At 40.2% G+C, this 21,271-nt stretch overlaps 1 protein-coding gene and 1 pseudogene across 1 annotated transcript in view; one reads left to right on the top strand and one right to left on the bottom strand.

Moving 5' to 3' along the window:
- Positions 1-10,015, top strand: part of GFPT1 (glutamine--fructose-6-phosphate transaminase 1) — a 58,188-nt gene extending 48,173 nt beyond the window's left edge. Inside the window, exons 15-19 of the mRNA XM_029937512.1 lie at positions 1,923-2,037; positions 2,283-2,410; positions 2,964-3,131; positions 3,814-3,975; positions 4,610-10,015. Coding sequence (XP_029793372.1) covers positions 1,923-2,037; positions 2,283-2,410; positions 2,964-3,131; positions 3,814-3,975; positions 4,610-4,654 — 618 coding nt within the window. The 3' untranslated portion in view covers positions 4,655-10,015. The remainder of the gene's footprint in view (positions 1-1,922; positions 2,038-2,282; positions 2,411-2,963; positions 3,132-3,813; positions 3,976-4,609) is intronic.
- A 5,802-nt stretch (positions 10,016-15,817) lies between these two features.
- Positions 15,818-16,922, bottom strand: LOC115289035 (annotated as a pseudogene).
- Between the last annotated feature and the right edge of the window lie 4,349 nt (positions 16,923-21,271).

Below are 21,271 nucleotides of genomic sequence, written 5' to 3'. Positions count from 1 at the left end.
CTAAGCTGAAAAGTACTACTTAAAAGTTTAAAAAAATAAAACTTAATAAACACCACTATAAAAAAGGTTATGAAGTTATGCCTTAAAAACAGAAATGGCTAATGAGCATGAAAACAGTCTTAACTTTCCAGATTCAAGATATTAATGATGAAGTAGTTTTGAGAGGCCATCACCTAGCAGGCAAATGGTAAAAACTCGTTAAAAACATAATTTTCATCATTGCAGAGAATGTGGCACAACTATGCATCTATGCGTCTCACATTCTCATACAGCTAATGGGAACGAAAATAGTCTTGGTAGTTGACTGCAAGTTCCATTGATTGATTGATTGATTGATTGATTGAGCACAGAGCCTGACACAGGACTTGATCCTGCAGACTGTGAGATCGTGACCTGAGCCAAAACCAAGAGTCGGATGGTTAACCGACCCAGCCACCCAGGCACCCTGTTGTTGACTCAGGTCTTAAAACATTCACCATTTTATAGCCTACGAAAATAAATGTCTTTTAGTTCAAGCTTTTATGAGCAAAAGCTTGTTTTGAGCGCCTGTGTATCAGGTATTATGCCGAGTGTTTTACATTGGTCTCTTTTCATTCTCATGATAACCTTGTAAATAAATGTCCCTTTGACAGGTGGGCCATCTGAGGCCTAAAGAGATGGAAAGCTGCTCAGGTTTCAAAACTGCACATCATACACTAGTAAACAGGAAAGAAGGCACTCTTCCCTGGGGAAGTGCTTATGACTTACTGGAGAATAAGAGCAAGTTATGAAGTTACACCTACTCATTAGGTTTCTTTTTTTTTTTTTTTAATGTTTATTTATTAAGACAGAGAGAAACAGAGCATGAGTGGGGGGGGCGCAGAGAGAAAGGGAGACACAGAATCGGAAGCAGGCTCCAGGCTCTGAGCTGTCTGCACAGAGGCTAATGGGGGGCTTGAACCTACAAACAGTGAGATCATGACCTGGGCCGAAGTTGGATGCTTAACAGACAGACTGAGCCACACAGGTGCCCCGCTCATTAAGTTTGTTAACCATTTAAAGAAAGAAAGACAGTAAAGATTAGAAGGCAGTATTCACAAACGTTATTAATACCATTATTAAAATATAATTATTTCTAAGATTGGGGATTATTCTAATTTCTACCTACTTGTCTACAATTGAAGTTAAAAAATATGGTTTTTTTTTAGCCAAACTAGGGGTGCGGGGAAGGTGGCAGCGAGCAACAAGTATATTGGCAAAGGTTAAAAAAAAAAAAAAAAGAATTTTATTTATTATTTTTTAAAAAGATTTTTAATGTTTAATTTTGAGAGAGAGAGTGAGAGAATGAGCAGGGGAGGGTTAAAGAGAGAAGGAGACACAGAATCACAAGCAGGCTCCAGGCTTTGAGCTGTCAGCACAGAGCCCGACATGGGGCTCGAACTTACAAATGGCCAGATCATGACCTGAGCTGAAGTCGGATGCTTAACTGACTGAGCCACCCAGACGCCCTCAAAGAACAAATTTTTTAAATCCAACCAAACCAGTGCACATGCCTCAGGTATCCTTCAGTGAGTGTCTTGCTTTTGACTTCTTTCAGAAACTTAAATTGGTTGTGCATGTGCAGAGTTACTCTCTGCTCACCTTTTTTCCTTTCTCAGGAGTATTAGGGATTTGATAAGTATCAGTGCATTAGAAGGAACTTCTGTTTTGTCTTTGGAAATATAGGTTAGGTCATTTGTTCAAATTGAGAAAAGGAGAATAGAAATAGATTTCCCAAGTAGTGGTTCAGTTTGCTGTCACTAATGCTATTTTTAAAAAATGGACGATATATATTTATAAAACTAATTGGAGGGAATTCTTTTTTTTCATCTTGTTTGAAATTAAAACTTCCAAATTCTTAAAATGCAACTGCAACTAATTGTGCTTTCTTTGTGGTGTTGCAGGCTTACACCAGCCAGTTTGTGTCCCTGGTGATGTTCGCTCTCATGATGTGTGATGACAGGATCTCCATGCAGGAGAGACGCAAAGAGATCATGCTTGGATTGAAGCGGCTGCCCGGTACGAAGATCCTCACACAGTGTATTTCTGTTGTCTGAGGGAGTGAAGTTCTCTTCTTATCCTTGAAGCCGTTGTTTATAGCTATTTAGTCAAAAAGATCTTTTTGGCCTATATATTTAAAAATCCCTCACTGAGATCACAGAAGATAGAAGCACTGGTCATTTGTTGGTTGCTACAAATATACTATTGTTTTATCAGTTCAGTTTATTGTCCTTTTTTCATAACTTTGTCAATATTCTTAACAGATTTGATCAAGGAAGTATTGAGCATGGATGATGAAATTCAGAAACTGGCAACAGAACTTTATCATCAGAAGTCGGTCTTGATAATGGGACGTGGCTATCATTATGCTACTTGCCTGGAAGGGGCCCTAGTAAGTCTTCTCACTTGTAATTTCAGTCTGTGCACATAAGGAGCCGGCACATAGCCGTAATTTTGAAATTGAATGAAATTGGGGGAACTTTTGAAAATGCCTAGGTTTTTATGTACTCTGATTTGTTATCTTGAGAAAGGGAAAAGAATACTTAATTCAAAAGTGAAAAATCAAGGAAAGTACATTGTAGCATGGTAATTTGGGTTTAGCAAGTCACTTGGGTTAATTTGTTGTCCAAATATGAATAAAAAAGATTGCATTTTCTAGGTGTGAGATTTGAGGTCAAACATGAGGCAAGTAAAGAGCAGCTGCAGAGGAATATGAATATATTCAGGATCACTTAAAGCCTTCCAGAAGTTTTTATTGTTTTAAAACTTCTAGTTACTTGTTGTAGTTTAAAAATAATGATCTGTCAACCTATATTTACAGGTCAGTGGTCTTTAATACTTCTGGATAAATAGTGACTTCAGACACCAGATGTTTTGTGTAATATTTACTTAAGAGTGGGTTTTTGTAAAACAAACTGAAGACTAATCTAGTTCTTTCTTATTAGAAAATCAAAGAAATCACTTACATGCACTCTGAAGGCATCCTTGCTGGTGAACTGAAACACGGCCCCCTGGCTTTGGTGGACAAGCTGATGCCTGTCATCATGATTATCATGAGAGATCACACTTACGCCAAGTGTCAGAATGCTCTTCAGCAGGTGGTTGCGAGACAGGTAAGCTAGGGGCTGCTGTGAGGGGACCTGGGGTTGTCTCAGAGTTGGGTCACTGAAGCTTACTTGAATTTTATGACATTTAAAGTGATCATCCAGTGCCCGGTAGGAGATTTACAAAACATGTTTAAGTTTGCATGTGAAGAATCTGAGATACTGAAGAGTTCTGACAGGACTCAGCTCCTGGATCTCATAATAAGCAGAACAAAGACGAACACTGAGGTCTTAGTGTCCAGATCCCGTCCTCTTTATCGGTGTATGCTGCTCCCTCTTAAATTAATATTCTTAAGAGTATATTTCACGAGAAAACTAGGTTTTACATTACTGTTACAGGTGCTGTGCTTAACAGAGTTTTCTTCATATCATTTGGCTTTTATATGAAGCCCCAAAGATCTTACTGTCTGGGCACAATGTAGTGGTTATGAAGTTGAGCTTTGAGGACAGACAGACTTGGATTCATGTACTGAGCCTGGAATTTCTCATTTGTGTGAGTTTAAACGCATTACTGAATCCCACCAAGTTTCTGTTTCCTTGGCTACAAGTGAGATCAATCTGATTTACCACGTAGGATTGTGAGTCAGTGAGGCCACATGCGCATGTGCAGTGCAGAATTTGCACATTCATGTGCAACAGCCCAGCCATGCTTACTAGTGATGGTGTGTGTGTGTGCGTGTGTCTTTCCCAGGGACGCCCAGTGGTGATCTGTGACAAGGAAGATACCGAGACCATTAAGAACACAAACAGAACGATCAAGGTGCCCCACTCCGTGGACTGCTTGCAGGGCATTCTCAGTGTGATCCCCTTACAGTTGCTGGCGTTCCACCTTGCTGTGCTGCGAGGCTATGATGTAAGTGACGGGTCCCTGTGGAAATCTTGGGCTGGCTTTTTACCCGGTTCATTCTTAGAGTTGTCCTTTAAAATTTTTAGCAGGAGCATTTGAGAAATCCTTCAGGTATTTCTCTGTCATCTGTTACCGCTGCATGGCACAATTTGTAGGTCACATCATACCCTTTTCTTACATATAGAACCTGAAGGAACCTTAGACCCTTCCTCCGTGATTGGAGATGACCTCCTTGGGGAACACCTCTGTGTTTCCTGTTTCTTTTGGGGTAGCTCTTGGCAGTTCTTGTTTGGATGCCCCCAAGCACCAAGGACTTAGCATGCCCGGCCTGGCGGCCACCCTGACAACCGACCATCCCACTCTTCCACACTTCCAGTGCCCCTGGGAGGCCGCCACCTGCGTGGAGGACCCCAGGAGAGCATCTTGTGCCAAGCCGGCTCCTTCAGAATCAAAATTCATTTCAGGATTTTTAAGATACATTATTTCGTTATATTTTCCCATTTTAGTTCTTGGTAGTGTGTAATTAAGGTGGTTAATGAACGCGTTGTTTTCTGTTTTTGTATACAAAAATAATTTGCTTAGAGTATCTGCCCTCTCCCCCAATCTATACAATCTTCGAATATTGCTCTTTTTTTTGCAGGTCGACTTCCCCCGGAATCTTGCCAAATCTGTAACTGTAGAATAAGGATCATCTGCAACTCTGGGCAATTGAGCAACACAAGACACCTTTTGTATTTAACACCTTGATTTAAAATAGCACCCTTTGAAGCCTTTTTTAGTAAATCCTTATTTATATATCGGTTATAATTACTCCACTCAACTTGTGATTTTTGTGAAATTACCTCATATTTTTCCAGTAATTTGTGGGGGAGTTTAAATAATGGAATTTATATTGGAATCATTATCATAAAGAGATTTAGCTCTCATTTTCTCTAAAGGATGCTGGGTGTTGGATTCCTGGACCCTCCACTTCAACCTGGGAGGATTGTGTGTTTTTAGAATAATTGACCTTTGTTTTACCAAGCTTCTATTCGTTCAGCTCAAAGAAAGTGTAGTACGGTTAGTTGAGATATCTAAAGTCAGCAGCAATGTGTGCTAATGCTTGGACATTTAATTAAGGTCTTGCTAAGTTTACATGTAAAGAGAAGATGCTGTGATTCGTTTTGAAATTTGTGTTTTTAAATCAAACTGTAGAGCTTAAAAAGTGAAAGCTCTTCTTGGTGGGATTTCTTGATGGGATTTCTATGTAAGTGAGGTTAACCCAAGTCTCTCAGACTTGTTGCTTTTTAGGTGGAGATTGAGGTCACTTAGGGAGCTAGAATATGGTTAGTGCATTGGTTTTCTCCAGTTCTTAACAGCAAGTTATTTGCACAGTCTCATAGCACAAACTTTAAATTTGAGCTGCTTTGGACAACTGACAACATGGTTTTCAGTGCGAAGATGGGGAACATAGAGATGGAGTGTGCTACTCCTAGTTTTTCCATCTTTTGAAACTGGTTTTTATTTTCTTGTACCTGTAGCCTTTTGTCTTGTTTTGTTTTGTATAATGACTGCTGAACGACTTAGTTTATCTTATTCTTTGAAATCACCACACAGAGTTGCTATCAAATGTCTGAGATTAAACCAGTACTAATATATGTAGAATTCTCTTTAATTTTGTCCTGAGGAAAATTTTCCTGCAGTGAATTTTAGCTTTTTATTTCTTTTGTTGCATAAAACGAGTACCTTCGCACCACGTGGAAGTTCTCTGTGGTCTGGAAGATTTGCAGGTCTTTTGACTAATTATTTGACTCTCAAGTGTGTATGCTGGGCTCGGCTTACAGAGAGGTGTATGCTTTACACTGAGACTAGTGAAGGGTTGCACCAAATATAGTGCTACTTCCTCGGTATTTTTCTCTACTATCTGTGTTTTACTCCTGAAATATATTTAGGAATGAAGAAGATATGAATAGATAAAGTGAAACCGAGGTGCCTTCAGCTGGTTTACATCAGAAATGGAAATTAACAGTTTAGATTAAAATAGAGTAAAATATTGGTTTGACACCCAAAATGGCTTGAGTAATAATTTCCCCACGGGTTTTGTTTTTTGGCCAAATCTTGGGGATTATAGGCAGTGTGAAGTCTTTCTCTTTTTAAAGTTTTCACTTTGAAATTTTGAAGGTAAGATACTTAGCATAATTAAGTAAATTCAGCCTTTTTCTTTTTTCTGTGTTTGAACTTCATGTTGAGGTTAAGATTTTCTAGTAGTTATTGGTGCAAGAGGGGCACAGAATTCTGCTTGTGTATTAGGGCTAGAAAAATACTTTGCATATTTTGAGGTACTTTGGAAGGACTGTGTCATAGATGGAGACTAGAAACCGGATTCTTTTTAAAAATAAAGTTAGGTTACTATTTACATCGTATATATAGCTACTATGGCTATATCAATGTATTTTAAATGTTTCTGAGTTATTTTGATTAGGCTTGCTGATTTTAGTCTGTATGTAGTGTCATTTCTTATGTTCGTTAAATTAGCATTTATGTCTCTGATTTGTATAGGTTTGGCATTTCCTAATGGTCTAAAGTTTGAGTCAACATTCTAAGTGAACAAATGTGTGAAATCAATCATTAGTTTTCAGTTTCTTTGTTTTTCTCTTCTGTCTGTCTGTCTTTCTCACACACACACACTTCAAGCTAGGATACATTCTGAACTGAATATCGAAAGTTGATACTAAAGAACAAAGAAGTGGTGTTTTCCAAATAAACATGGTATCTCCTCCTTGTCCCTTCTTCTTATTTTACTTTATGTAGTGATTTTTAAAGGCTTTTATATGTTAATTATGAACACAAAAAGATTCTCTCATGAGGCAAATCACTAACAAGTACACATGCTCAGTTAAAACCAATGTAATCTAGGATAAGAAAACCTGATTTTTCAAGAAAGATATTCCACAAAAGGAATCCTTTATATAAAAAGTTCTTTCTTATAGTACATTTAAAGTTTAAATTCACTCATATTTAACTTAGGGTTTGTTACCTCAGCCATGAGCCCTTTTTAGGCTGAGGTCATGTGTAACCTCTAACACATGACCCAGTAAATGAATGTTACTTTGCAGTCAGTCAGCTTCCCTATCATTTTTAAATTACCTATGCCATAGGAATAACTGATAAGAGGAAAATTAATGTTAACTGTTCTTAGTTATAATAGTGTCAGCATCCTAGTATGGGCAAGTCACTGTGTGAGGATCTGGAAAGGACATCTTGTTTAAAGTCAAGTCTGCTTGTCCCCAGGCCGACTTACACTGGTGAAGACTAAGATGATTGCAAGGCACAGGGTGAGAGAGTGGAAAAATGGAGGTGAGCTGGGTTGGTAAATGTTGTGAGCAGATTTGTTAATTAATGGTCCAAGTTTAGGGGCGTATTATGTTCAAAATAGGTGTAAAATGCATTTTGTCGAGTAAGCTATTGTGGGCTGGGTAGACCATAAATCTGAGGTACTGCAAAGACGAAATGCAGGTAAAAAACAAGCAAGCGTAGATAGTGTGGAGCGGGGTGGGTGTGCAGATGGGACCAGGGGTTAAGAGAGCTAACACACGTCTTGTGGAAAGTGGTTTCTAAGATGGTAGTGTCTTGTCCTTCCAAACACAGGTCTCTTAGCCTAAGCTAATAATGAGGATGAGAGGAGAAGCCCCCTCCCCCTTGGTGATGGTCATTTGGCGCTTATTTATATTAAAATCATCAAAGAAGGAAGACCAGCTGGAATGTTTGCTTAAAAAAAAACATTTAAAGAAGTCTTTTAGAGTCAGTGTTTTATCTTTTAAAAATTAGGATATACTGTAGCAATAAAAGGGAAAGACTAATGTTAACTATTTATTGTATGTTATAATTTAAGTGATTTTTCTAAAAGCACAATGTCATCAGAAAGTGTTTAGTGAAAAAGAAATCATAGCTCATATGGAGTTTGTGAAGGCCAAAGAAATGGAAGGAAATGGTAAAGGAAGATAGTTTAGCCTTATATCCACATATTTAGTGGATTTTATATACCAGAACACCAGATAGATTGTCTTATCCATGAAAACATATTTCAGATTACTTTGTTGTAACGTTAGAATCTCAAGTTTAGAAGTATTAACACATAGTTTTTCTCACAATATTTGAGGATAGTTAAAATATCAGTGTTTCCATAGCTTGAAGAATTTAACCTTATCTTCAGATCTATGACATGACAACCAATAGGACTGATAACATTAGCTTTGAACCAGTCATTTCCAGGGTTAAAATGAAAATCATAGTTAACTAGCAAGACCATAAAGTTATGCTTTATTAACCAGTAAATCTGTGATAGCTTGATAATCAATATTATGGAATCTACCATACATAATGGCTAATGAGAACATTTAGGAAATTCTTGAATAATCTTTCTTGGTACTCAGAATGAATATGGGAATGATCCTGTTAGCTTTCTTAAATGTTCTGTGGCTCTTTTGCTTGTTTGTTTTTCCTTAAATAAAACTTTTCGTATTTGTTTAACTTATACTTTTTGTGAGCTGGAGATTTTTAGAATCCTTGCTTTGTTTTCTGTTAAGATGAATGTTTAGTTTACTGAGCCAGTTGGTCATTTCTTCATGTCTTGTAAGTCCAAGAACTCTAACATTGAACTGTGAATAAATTACCAAAACTTTCTGAGAATTGCATTTTGAAGCAATTTGCCAATATTTGAAGTGTATACATGTTTGTAAATGTGTTAAAGATTGTATTGCACTAAGAATGTAGCCGGTGTTTAGTTGTTAGTAAACATCTCTGATGTTGAAAGTTAGTCCATTACTGTTGCTTTTTTAAAAAAAAAGATGATTGCATAAATATAATCAAAAGTTACATGTCTCCACTTCAACTTGCCAATTGTTTTAGAAAGGATCGTTAGGTAAAACAAAGGCTTTACTTTTTCTGATGACGTACTCCATAGATATTGTATCTTCTCAAGTCTTTTGAAATTTTTGGTTAGAACGTGTTCCTAGCAAATTTCTAGTGTATATACAGTGATCGACAGCTTTGCTTAAGTGAATTGATAGTTGCAAAAGAAGGATATTTAAAATGGGTGAGGAGCAAGCCAGCACGTACTCTAAATCTAAAGTTTCTAAAGTACTGGCAGTCTGTTAATTATAGAACAAAGGTTCCTTTTACAGGATCCTTTTATAAACAGCAAGCTAAAATCTCTATCCCGAGTGCTTACAGCACTCGCTGTGTTTTGCAGGAGACAGTGTTATGCCAGGGTGGTGTGCATGAATGGTTGTGCTGTTTGGCCTTCCCGTAGATCCGAGCCGAGTCTTCATCTCTGTCTCCGGGTTGCTCTGCAGCAAAGCCTGGCTGGGGCGGCCACACAGCACGGATCACTTTTTCCACGGGCCACATTTTGGCTTACAATCAGCTTTACTTTTATCAAATGGTTATCTTTAAATTCTCCTCAATTGGCTATAAGTAAGTATTTACTGAGTACTTATTAAAAGCCAAGAAATAATTTCCCTAAAAATTTAGAGGCCAGTTTTTCATTGGAGTGGCGTTTAAGATAAAGAAATTCTTTAACTTTTTTGGGTAAGGAAAGAAGGGTTAAATTCCCTCACTAATCTGTAGGTAAATAGTTCTCCTTCATTTTAAAAAAATGGTGTAGGAACTCTATTAGCTTAAACATCCTGGAGCTATAAACTAATCTTGTAATAATATACAGGCAAGTTGCCAGATTACAGGTTATTTAACCAGCTGATCTGTTCCCCAGAAGTATGTGTGTAACTCGAAATTCATTGTTCTCTTTTTGGTTAGCATGTGTACAAGAGATTATTTCCAAGATTGGAAGGCCATGTTTTTGAACTTTATATTATTAATGTGATTCATTGGCTCAAATTCCAAGGTTCACTTAATGTGTTTTCTCAAATGTATTTCTCCTAATGCTGTTATGTAGCCATATTTACCTTTTCATATTTCAAGAGATTTTTGAAAATGAAGTATGGATGTGCAGTTGAAAATATGGAATAAAAAATGGAGCTTGTAAACAATTAGAGAAATGTTTGCTGGATAGAATTGTAGTTATTTCCTTCCATCCACTTATCACTCTACCTCGGTTTGTATAAGATTAAAAAGACTGTTTACACCTATTAAGATGAGAGCTCTTGACATGTTTTCACATGTTTTTAATTTCTGCAGTATAACGTGGTTTAGCACCCTCCAGCAGTTTGAAAACTAGAGCCTAATAAGGTATATCCTGGAACTCACAGCTCTTGCATACCCTGGGCGTCTTTAGGAGGTGATTTTTGCCTATCACTCAGCTTTGTGTGTTCTGAAATGGAGATAAATATAGTGAGGTCTTAGCAGGAGAATTGCCAGACTTCCCAAAGCCTGTAATGTAAGTACTCATTGAGAATTCTAGATTTATTATACCTAGAAGGCAAATGACCTTGTACTTCTTAACATATTCTCTCTCTCTTTTTGATGTTTATTTTGAGAGAGAGTAAATGTGAGAATGTGCATGTGATGTGGAGAGGGGCAGAGAGAGGGAGAGAATCCCAAGCAGGCTCCATACTGACAGCATGGAGCTCCACATGGGGTTCAAACTCACAAACCATGAATGAGATCATGACCTGAGCCCAAATCAAGAGTCAGATGCTTAACCAACTGAGCCACCCAGGTGCCCCTAATACATTCTTAATTTTGCAAGACCCAAAGGTTGATATTAATTAATTTTGGGTTGTCCTACAACATCCTGGCTGCAAAGGTCTAGATGTATCAAGGTCACTACAGTTTGTTTCTGTCAACATCCCCTTTTGGGTGACACTCTTGTCCTCATGTTGTCCTCGCTGATGCCGCTGTGGCAGCATCAGTCATGGATGTTCTGCTGTGGCAGGTGCAATGTGAGATGAACTCATTAGAAAGCTTGGTCTTCAAACAGTGCCCCTAATGGGATAGGAAATACATGAGACAAAGCTTTTAGTTCCTGGGCAAGGGAAATAGCAATAAATTGAAATTTCTGTTAGACTTGAATGTAGTTAGCCAGTTTGATTCATGGGGGCTTTTGGTTCCATACTTTGTATATAGAATTGTTTTGAAATATTGAGCACATTTGTCTTGAATATTATCTCTTGTTTTCCTAATTTTGTATTTATCCTTTGGATAAAAGGTAAACCCAATTTTGAATTTACTTTTGCTACTGGGTAGAAATTTAGGAACTATGGGAAAGCCTTGTTAGATTTTTTTCCCATGTTCTTGGTTATTCACTTGGACCCATGTGTTGTTACTAAAGTTCAGAGTATTTCTTTGAAAGAAACAAATTTTAAAACTTCCTCATATGTATGGTTTTTGTGTGTGAGTGTGTATGTTCTAAGCGAAGTGGAAAAATACTCTGGCTTTTTTTTTTAAATTTTTTTTTTTATGTTTTATTTATTTTTGATACAGAGAGAGACAGAGCATGAGAGGGGGAGGGGCAGAGAGAGAAGGAGACACAGAACCGGAAGCAGGCTCCAGGCTCTGAGCTAGCTGTCAGCACAGAGCCTGATGCGGGACTCAAACCCACGAATGTGAGATCTGACCTGAGCCGAAGCCGGAGGCTTAACCGACTGAGCCACCCAGGCGCCCTACTCTGGCTTCTTAATGCAGTGCTTTGAATTATTTTCTCAGCAGAGACATATTTATGTAAATTCATTTGCAAATGCCTGGTTCCAGGAGTAAAGGACAGAGTCTAGAGTTCCCCAGAACAGACAAAAGCTAGTTGACTTGTAGACAGACACATTGGCCTCCTCAACTTGGCCTTCCCACAAGGTGACGTTCCTGTATTAACGGTCCTCAGTTCCTCTGGGCTCAATATTTTTGAAACTAAGGAAGGGCAGCTCTGAGAATGTTGATATCCTATCAGAAGACAAGGCTGACTTTTAAGTTATTTTTTTAAATGAAAGAATCTGTCATGGCTTGGCTTATGCCAAAACAGGATGCCTCAAAACTTACATCATTGTTTAAATGGATAACCCTTCACAAAATGTAACAGCCAACTCTTGCGTTTTCATTCTTACCTTGAGCTGCCCAGCATCCTGGGTATACTAGGTACACAGACCATATGAGAAGGTCCTCTGGACAAATGGACTCTGCTTAAACAATATTTGTGTTTCTCACTGCCAAAGGACAATGCCTTTGCGATAGCAGTTCCTTAATAAATCAGTGATAGCTGACCTTAAGTTACACTTTAAATAGCATTTTTATTTATTTTTTCTTTTAGTGTTTTTACTTGCTGAGTTAGTGTTTGGTCAAGAAGTCATAAATCACTACCAACTGGCATTTCCAGTAGGAAAGGATTTAATATGGGGAATTGGCTTCACATAGCCATTAAGAGGCCTCGGAAAAGGGCAGTGAGGCCACTGTGCAATCTGCCAGTGTAGGAATTGCCAGGAGCCACTACTGTTGGGAGGTCTTGGCTGCCTGTGGCACCAGGGTGGGTTACTGCCAGAACGATGCATGGAAGCTCTAGGCAAATCCCACGTTAGCTGTCTGATGCCCATTAACCTGTTTGCAGTTTGCCTCTGGAGAGTGCTTATGTCTACTTCCCTGTTCTTTGTGTACAAGTGGCTGTCATTGGTGAAACCTAATTGGGTCGCCGTGGATAGGTATACAGTAGAAAGGAGAACTTAGAAGGGTAGGCTAGTGCAAGGTACTCAACAGACACTGTCCAGCGCAATTTACCCTTTGGCTTACCCAGCGTCTATACTCACCCTTGTGTCCTTATTTAAATTTCCAAAGAAGAGCAAAAAGAATATGATTCTGGTTGATATATTGCAACTATCCCTGTTGAAATATAGACACACCCTCTTCCCAAGAAGAGGAGATAAATTTCACACATTTCTTTCTATGTGTTGTTCATTTTTCTCCTTTAGTCACAGTCCCCCTTAGTGTACGAGTCATATAGACTTAAGTGGAATAATTAGAAGGGGGAGGAGCAAAGTTGATTAATTATATAAATGTATACATATCAGGGAAAGAACATGCCTTGCTACGTAAGCCATCGTGTGTACAACTAGTCAAGCGGCCATAGTTTAATATATACATGTACGCACACATACCAATACATTTTCACTTCCATGACTCATTTTATGTTTCCTTTCCCTCCACAAGGGCCCAGGTAGTGGTGCCTCTTTGCCAGAACGTTTTGCTTCTCTCTCTTTTAGCTAAGGTTGGGACCCTCCCGACCTTTTCCATTCTTGTATATAAACTGGGGGCCCATATGTGTAGAAAGGCGGCAGCAGGAATTTCTGGCAATACTGAGACTAGATTAACAGGAAATTTCTGGGACGAAAAAGTTAATGTTGGAAAGAAATGCAAAAGAAAATCTCTTATCAAGAAAAAAAAAATTCTCAGAAGCAAAAAGTAAGAAAGCACCAGGAAGAGAAGTGACAAGTACGGAAGCTGGTGGCAATCCTGGGGGCGGGGGCATCTGTTCATCTCCTGGAGGCTCGATCCCAGTGGGCTGCCCGTGGCGGGCAGGAGACAAAGCCACAGTCTGGAGAAAGGTGGGAAGTCAGCAAAATGGAAAACATTCTTGGCAAAAGAGTAACCCAGGAAATATGTCAGAGAGGATCATGACAAGGGAAAGGGCCGGCCTCAGCCTTGGTTGTGGTGGACGAGGGATAAATCTCCCACGGGAACCCTTACCACAGCTAGCATCACGAGGCTTTGTGTAGACGTGTGCCCTGAGAGGTTATTTCACAGTGATCCTGAGTTGATGGAGCCCCCAGGCACCTTGTGGAAGCCAACCCAAATCTTCTTCTGGAGCGGTGAACTTTCAGTATAAGCCTCAAAGCACTTACCAAAAAAACAAGCTCAAAATCCTAAATCACAAACATAAGTGAGAGAAAAAAAATGACAAATGACAAAATTTGTAAAAACTTATTGTAAGTGGGAGGAAGAATTGATGCAGAAGATGTGAGGCATTTTGACTGCAGAGGCGGAGACTGGAACCATGCAGCCACCAGCAGCTGAAGGGACAAGAAATGGATGTCCCCTAGGGTTGCCAGAGGGCGTGTAGCCTACCGATTCCTTGATTTCTACTCCACGATCCTGAGTTTGGACTTCTGGCCTCCACAACTGTAAGAGAGTAAATCTCTGATATTTTAAATCATACCATTTAGTGGTAACGTTACTATAGCAGCCATAAGTAAATGGAATCAGAGAACTTGCAAATCTTTTGTTATATTTATTCCTAGGTACTTGATAATTTTTGTTGTTCTTGTAAATGATATTTTAAAAATGTTTACAAAGACATAAATCTACATTTTATAACTATTTGTTGCTGGTATAGAAAATATAGTGGGGGCGCCTAGGTGGCTCAGTTAAATGTCTGACTTCAGCCCAGGTCATGATCTCATGGCTTATGAGTTCGAGCTGCGTGTCGGGTTCTGTGCTGACAGCTCAGAGCCTGGAGACTGCTTCCAATTTTGTGTCTCTCTTTCTGCCCCTCCCCCACAGATGCTCTGTTTCCTTCAAAAACAAACATTAAAAAAATTTTTTTAAAGAAAATACAATGAACTTCTCTATGTTGACTTTTGTTTCCTGCAACTTTGCTAAACTGACTTATTAACTCTAGTGGATATTGTCTATATGCACCATTATGTTACCCATGAATAATAATCAGCTTTGTTTCTTCCCTAATCCTTACACATTAAAAAAAAAATTGCCTTACTTTGCTGTCCAGGACATCCAGTAAAATTTGAATAGAAATGGTAATGGAAACGTCCTTATTTGTGTTTATAATCTCAAAGGAAAACTTTCAACATTTTACCATTAGTTATTATTATTTGCTATAAATTTTTGTAGACACCCTTTATCAGGTTAAGGAAATTTGTTTTTTTTTTCCCTATTCTTGGTTTGCTAAGAGTTTGTTTTAAATCCTATATGGCTGCTTATGTTTTATCAGGTCCTTCTACTGACATCACATCATTTCCCCCTTTCCTCTGTTAATGAAGTGGGTTAGGTTGCCTTCCTAGGAGAAGCTCAGTTTGGTTATTTTTAGGCTATGTTGTGATGTGTAATATTTGGGTTACTGAGCTCGAGATATTTTCTAATTCTGGGGCACCTGGATGCCTCAGTCAGTTAAGATTCCAATTTTAGCTCAGGTCATGATTTCACAGTTCTTGGGTTTGAGCCCCAGGTTGGGCTCTGTGCTGACAGCTGAGAGCCTGAATCTTGCTTTGGATTAATTCTGTGTCTCCCTCTCTCTCTGCCTCTCCTCTGCTTGAGCTCTGTCTCTCAAAAATGAATAAATGTTTTAAAAAATGGAAAAAAAAGATATTTTCTAGTTTCTGTTATGAGTTCTTTGACTCATGATTACTTGGAAGTGTTCTTAATTTTCACATATACCATTCTAGTTATATTATGACTGGTATCTAACATGCTCAGGAGATATGCTCTGAATTACTTTAATCTTTGAAACATGTGCTTCTGGTGTGGTATCTGGTCAGTTTTTTCAAGTGTTCTGTGTGCACTTGAATTTAGTGTAGGTATTATGCTGTTGCTGGAATGGCGTCTGGTGTGCCTAGTAAGGTTGTCAGTTGTGTTGTTCAAATCTTACATATCCTCATTGATTGCTTTGTTTGCTTGTTCATTTCAGTTGCTGACAGAGGCATGTTAACATCTACAATGGTGGAATTCTCTTATTCTCGTGTAACTGCTTTATATATTTCTTCTCATATACTTGCTTTATATATTTTGATATAATGAGATGTAATCACATTTAAAGCTGTTGATGAATTGAAAAGTTCTTTTCTTATGAAAGAACCCTCTTTATCTTCCACTTTTTATTTTATTTTATTATTATTTTATTTTATTATTATTTTTTGCCCATCACGTTTATTGTTTCCTGAATAGCGGCCTCGCTGCGGGGTGGCCTGTGCATCTGGACATCTCAGCACCTCGGCAAGGGGAGGGGACGGGGTCTCGGGAGGGGGCGGCGCCCGAGCCAGGAGTGGTGGTGCCCCAGGGCCGGCAGGCAGAGGAGAGGCAGGCGTGGCACCTTGAGCAGCAGCTGGAGGCTGGAGGCGTGGGCCAGGCCGCCCTTACCGCACCAGGTGGAAGGTGAGCCAGTACATGAGCAAGGGCTGCGCTGCCGCCACAGCCATGGTCAGGTACATGCGCAGCTGGTTCCTGGCCCCGCGCACTGGGACCCCCTCGGCCGCCGCCTCCGCCAGGATCTTCAGCCGCAGGGTCTGGATCATGAACACAAAGATAGACACGCAGCACCAGCCCAGCGCCAGGTAGTAGCCAATCTTCCCAAAGAGCAGGCCCATAAGGACCCGGCCAATCATCCCAACATATTTGTAGCCCAAGAAGGCCACCAGATCGATAGTGGTGAGGTCGGTGTTGACAGTGACCAGGTAGAGACTGAGCAGGATGGCCCGCACCTCCAGTGTCAGCCAGGCCAGTGCAGAGCTCGCCTGAAGCCCCAGGAGGTCCGGGGAGAACCTATTCTGGGTCCCCAGCGCCAGGCCAGCCAGCAAGACATAGGTGATGAAAGCCATAGCTGGAATGTAGAGGTCAGGAGCGTTGACGTCAAAGTGGGGGGCCACTGGCATGTCCTGTTGGTACTGTACCTCCCAGCCCTGGTGCAGGTAGGGGAAGAAGAGCAGGCCTAGCTTCTTGCCCACATACATGGTGTCTACGGCAAAGTAATATTTGAGCTTGGTGATGGGGATGAAGCGGTCAATGTTTTTATCCACCAGCTCCTTGCCCTGTGCAGCCAGGCTGCTCCCATAGGCCATTGCCATGTTGGACACGGGATCGTCCAGGAAGGCCTCCTGGGGCGATGCGGAGGCTGCCGGGTAGTCCAGGCCGCTGGGCGCCGGCTGGGCCCGATAGCCCTGGCTCTGGGCCGAACTTGTGTCATCAAAAAGCTGGTGGGGGTCAGCCATGCCTGGCTGGGCCACCGGGATCCTCCGCTTCGAGGCTGGCATTCTCAGTGCTGTGCACACCCTGAGGCTCCAGATCCCTGACCCCGTGACCTCTGACCTGCAGCGACCTCGCCAACTCTTCCACTTTTTATTTTAATAATCAGTTTAGGGGCACCTGGGTGGCTCAGGCAGTCAAGCATCCGACTTTGGCTCAGGTCATGATTTCATGGGTTGTGAGTTCGAGCCCCGGGTTGGGCTCTGTGCTGACAGCTCAGAGCCTGGAACTGTTTCAGATTCTTCTCTCTACCCTCCCTCACTTGTGTTGCTCTTTCTCAAAAGTAAAAAAACATTAAAAAAAATTTTTAATAAAAAAATCAGTTTGTCACCTACTAATATAGTCACACCAACTTTCCTCTGGTTGATATTTACATGATAAATATTTTTATCTTTTGAGTTTTCAGCCTTTTTGAACACTTATATTTCAGATATAAATTCTAGGAAATAGCATATTCTTGGAGTTTAAAAAAATACAATCTTTTATTTTTATTTTATTTTTTAAAGTTTAGTTATTTGAGGGAGAGAGATAGAGCAAGCGGGGGAGGGACAGAGAGGAAGAGAGAATCCCAAATAGGCTCTGTGCTGTCACAGAGCCAGACACAGGGCTTGATCTCACAAACTGTGAGATCATGACCCCAGCTGAGCCACCCAGGCACCCCAAAATGTTTGTCTTTCAAGTAAAGCATTAGTCAATTTACATTTTAAAACATCGTAAGTTCATATCTATCATTTTATTTGCACCTTCTCTTTGACCTTTTTGTTGGTCTCTCTCTCTGTCTCTCTATGTCTCTCTCCCGCTTTTTCCCCCTTCCTGGATTAAATATTTTTTCATCATCCCATTTTATCACTTCTGTTTGTTTGGATGTTATAGTCCGTTTCTGTTCTTTAATGGGGTTACTGTAGAAATTACAATTTTCATATATAAATTATTGAATTCTAAAGTTAACCCATGTTGTCCTTCATGCAGACTACGGAAGGACTTTAGGAAATTTTAACTCCATTTTCCTCCTAATATATGTTAACATGTTATTAGCATATGTTTTAATTATATTTTTATTTAACCTCATGAGACCTTACTATTTTATACAATGTTAATTTAGGTTCATTCTCATTTATTTTTATTCTTGCTTTGTGCCTGGGATCACTTCCTTTGGATTTCCTTTGGTGATGGACTAGTGGAAGCTAACTCTCTCCGGTTTTGCTTGTCTGACTATGTCTTTATTTTGCTGGGCATAGAATTCTAGGTTGCCAGTTATTTTCTTTCAACATATATCTCCTGGCTTGCATTATGGCGGCTGAGATGATATTGTTCTTAGAAGGAATCTATTATTTCTCTATGGTGATTTTTAGTATCTCCTCCTTTGCCTTGGTGGTCTGTAGCTTTGCTCTTGTTTCTCAGTGCAGTTTCTTTTTGTTAACTCCACTTGGGCTTTGTGGAGCTTTATTGATTTTGCCTTGGAAAATTCCCATGTAGTAACTCTTTGGATATTGTCCATTCTCTGTGTCATCTCTGCTCTCCTTCTGGTACCTGATTAGACCTATGTTACCCATCTCACCCTATCGCCCATACCTTTTAACCTCTCATGGACATTTTTCACCTTTTTGTCTCTTTGTGCATCATTCTGGATAGTTTCTTCTAACCTGTCTTCTGGTTCACCAGTTTATTCTTAGCTGTGTCTATTTGTTGTTAAAGCAATTCTTTTTTTTTTAAACAGCTCTATTGAGGAATACTTTTTACACTCTATGTTTTTCCATCATTATTGCACAGTTCAGTTCATTTTAGTGAATTTATGGAGGTAGGCAACAGTCACCACAGCCCAGCTGTAGAGCACTTCCGTCTCCCTAGAAAGGTCCTTTGTGCCTGATTATAGTTGATCCACTGACTTTGAAATTCCAACTATATGCTTAGAAATTCTTTTTGTTATTTCTCAACTTTAGTTACTGTTTATTTTCTCCCCCTTGAAGCTATTTTGAACCTTGTCTTTTACTTCTTGAAATATGATATGGAGAGTTATTTTTAAGTCAGTACCTGATATTTCCAATATCCGGATTGCTTGTTGTTTCTGCTGATGTTCATTCCTGGTGCCTTGTTTCTTTGTGTGCTTTTTTTGTTTTAGCTGTGAGTTCCTTGGAGAATTACTTTTGGGAATTCTTTGAGGCTGAGGTTGAAGGTGCCTTCCTTCTTCAGAGAAGATCTGCATTTATTTATGTGAGGTGCCCACGAATTAACCAGTCCAGGATTGTTTTCTACATTCATGGTTTGAGATTTTGTGCCATTAAGTGATGTGAATTTTGGACTTAAATCCATACAACTCTAACCTAAAGGACCTGATTGGTATCCTGGTCATCAGTGTTTCCCAGGAGAGCACAGTTTTACAAAAACAGACTACTGTGTTTCCCTTAGATACCATGTCTCCTATTAGGCCTTGGGAAAGTAGCTCTCAAATTTTAACTAGTCAGAAGAGTCTATTAAAGGGTGCAGATTCTTAGATCAACAGCTGAGATTATGATTTAGTGGGTGGAGTCGTGGCCCAGGAATTTGCATTTTTAACAATAACCAAAGATGATCTGAATGTAGGTGGTAGCGTGTCCACACTATAAGAAACCTGGTCTTTAGATCTCCTATCTTTATTGGGTCCATTGTGATGAGACAGCAAAAGGCAAGCTGAGGGCAAAGCACAAGCTAATGCCCTGCAAACCCCCCTCAGGTGGGATACGTGTGACATTCCTCAGGCACTCCTGGCCGCCCAAGAACAAATGGAAAAACAAATGGTTAGGTTAACAGATAGAGATCACAGTTTTGCAGGACTTGAATCTCCATCACCATGGGAACTATCTTAATGATTTACAAGAAAAAAAGCAATCTCCAGAAATCTATAGACTCGATTTCCTGGGATCCTAACATCACTCTCTCCTCCAGAGGATAGAAAATCGTGTATAATCAGCCACTCCTCACTATCCCAGGGCAGCTCTTTCTGCCCACGGGTCCTGTCCTCGTGCTATAATAAAAACACCCTTTTTGTGCTGAAGATAACTTGAGAATTCTTTCGTGGCCATTGGCTCCTGAACCCCACTTCAAACCACATCAATTGTACAATCTCATAGCTCTCTGTCTCCCTGAAGGGGAAAACATTCATTACAACGTTCAGTAGCTACTTATCTTGTTATATTCACTGGCTGGCCTACTTAAGTCTATTTTTTGGACCATGGTAAAAGAAGGAGCACTATGTGCCCTGCAGATATGACTTGAATGAGATGATAAAAGAGCAAAAGTACCTTACATCCTGTGGTGCTATGATTTATAATAAGACACATCAATATGTGGTTGTCCAATTTCCTGCACAGAGCTTCTAAAATTCTAGAAATTTCCTAAGTGATAAATATCCTAAACTTGTGTCTTTTGTTAAATGTCTTTTGTTGTGTTGTTGAGGTGACTTGGAAAGCCCCTGGGTTACCTAAGGATGGGGGCTGGTTGCCAGGGGAACCCATCATGTAATTAGATGATTGGTGTAAGATTTAATAGATGGAGGCAGAGATGAGAGGAAAGAAAGAGACCAAGTTATGGAGCCAAGAAAGCCTTTATTGGGATCTGCAATTCCCTGGCGAGGTTCTGTGACTCTGGGAGTGGGGAGTCAGGGAAGTCGCGCCTGGTTGGGGGGGGTGATTTATGGGCGAAAGACTTCCAGTCCGGTCCTGGGAGGGCAGACCACCAAATAAGGGCACTCTAGGGATGTGGCGGGATGGAATAGCTTGCCTCCTCTGTCAGGGTGATGGGAAGCTGGGGCTTCATGATTGGCTGTTTTCAAACTGGTGTGGAACATTCCAGGTCTGCAGGTGAGGGGTGCACGGTGTTTTTCTCCAACCCACAGCAAAATGGCCGCTAGTCACCATGCCAAGGTGACTCCCAAGGTGACTCTAACATTTGGGACTTTCGGTTCCACCCCTTGATTTCCAGGGAGGAGAGAGGGGCTGGAGGCAGAATCGGCCATAATGGCTCATGAATTAATCATGCCTATGTCACGAGGTCTCCATAAAAACACAAAAACGATGGGGTTTGCAGATCTTCAAGGTTAGTGAACACACGGAGGTGCAGGGAGAGTGGTGTGCCCTCTCCTACATACCTTGCCCTATGTACGGGAAGCATCATCTGGCTATTGATCCATGTCCTTTACTATACTTTGTAATAAACCAGTTATCTAGCGAGTATATGGGTTTCCTGAGTTCTGTGAGTGGCTATAGCAAATTAACTAAATCCAAGGAAGGAGTCATGAGAACCTCTGGTTTATAGCCAGTCGTATCACAAGTACCGATGACAGCCTGGGCTTGCAATTGGCACCTGACGTGGGGTCAGTTCC

This window comes from Suricata suricatta, chromosome 4, assembly GCF_006229205.1.
Source record: "Suricata suricatta isolate VVHF042 chromosome 4, meerkat_22Aug2017_6uvM2_HiC, whole genome shotgun sequence".
Classification (NCBI taxonomy): Eukaryota; Metazoa; Chordata; class Mammalia; order Carnivora; family Herpestidae; genus Suricata; species Suricata suricatta.
This window is presented reverse-complemented; position numbering and strand designations above follow the sequence as displayed.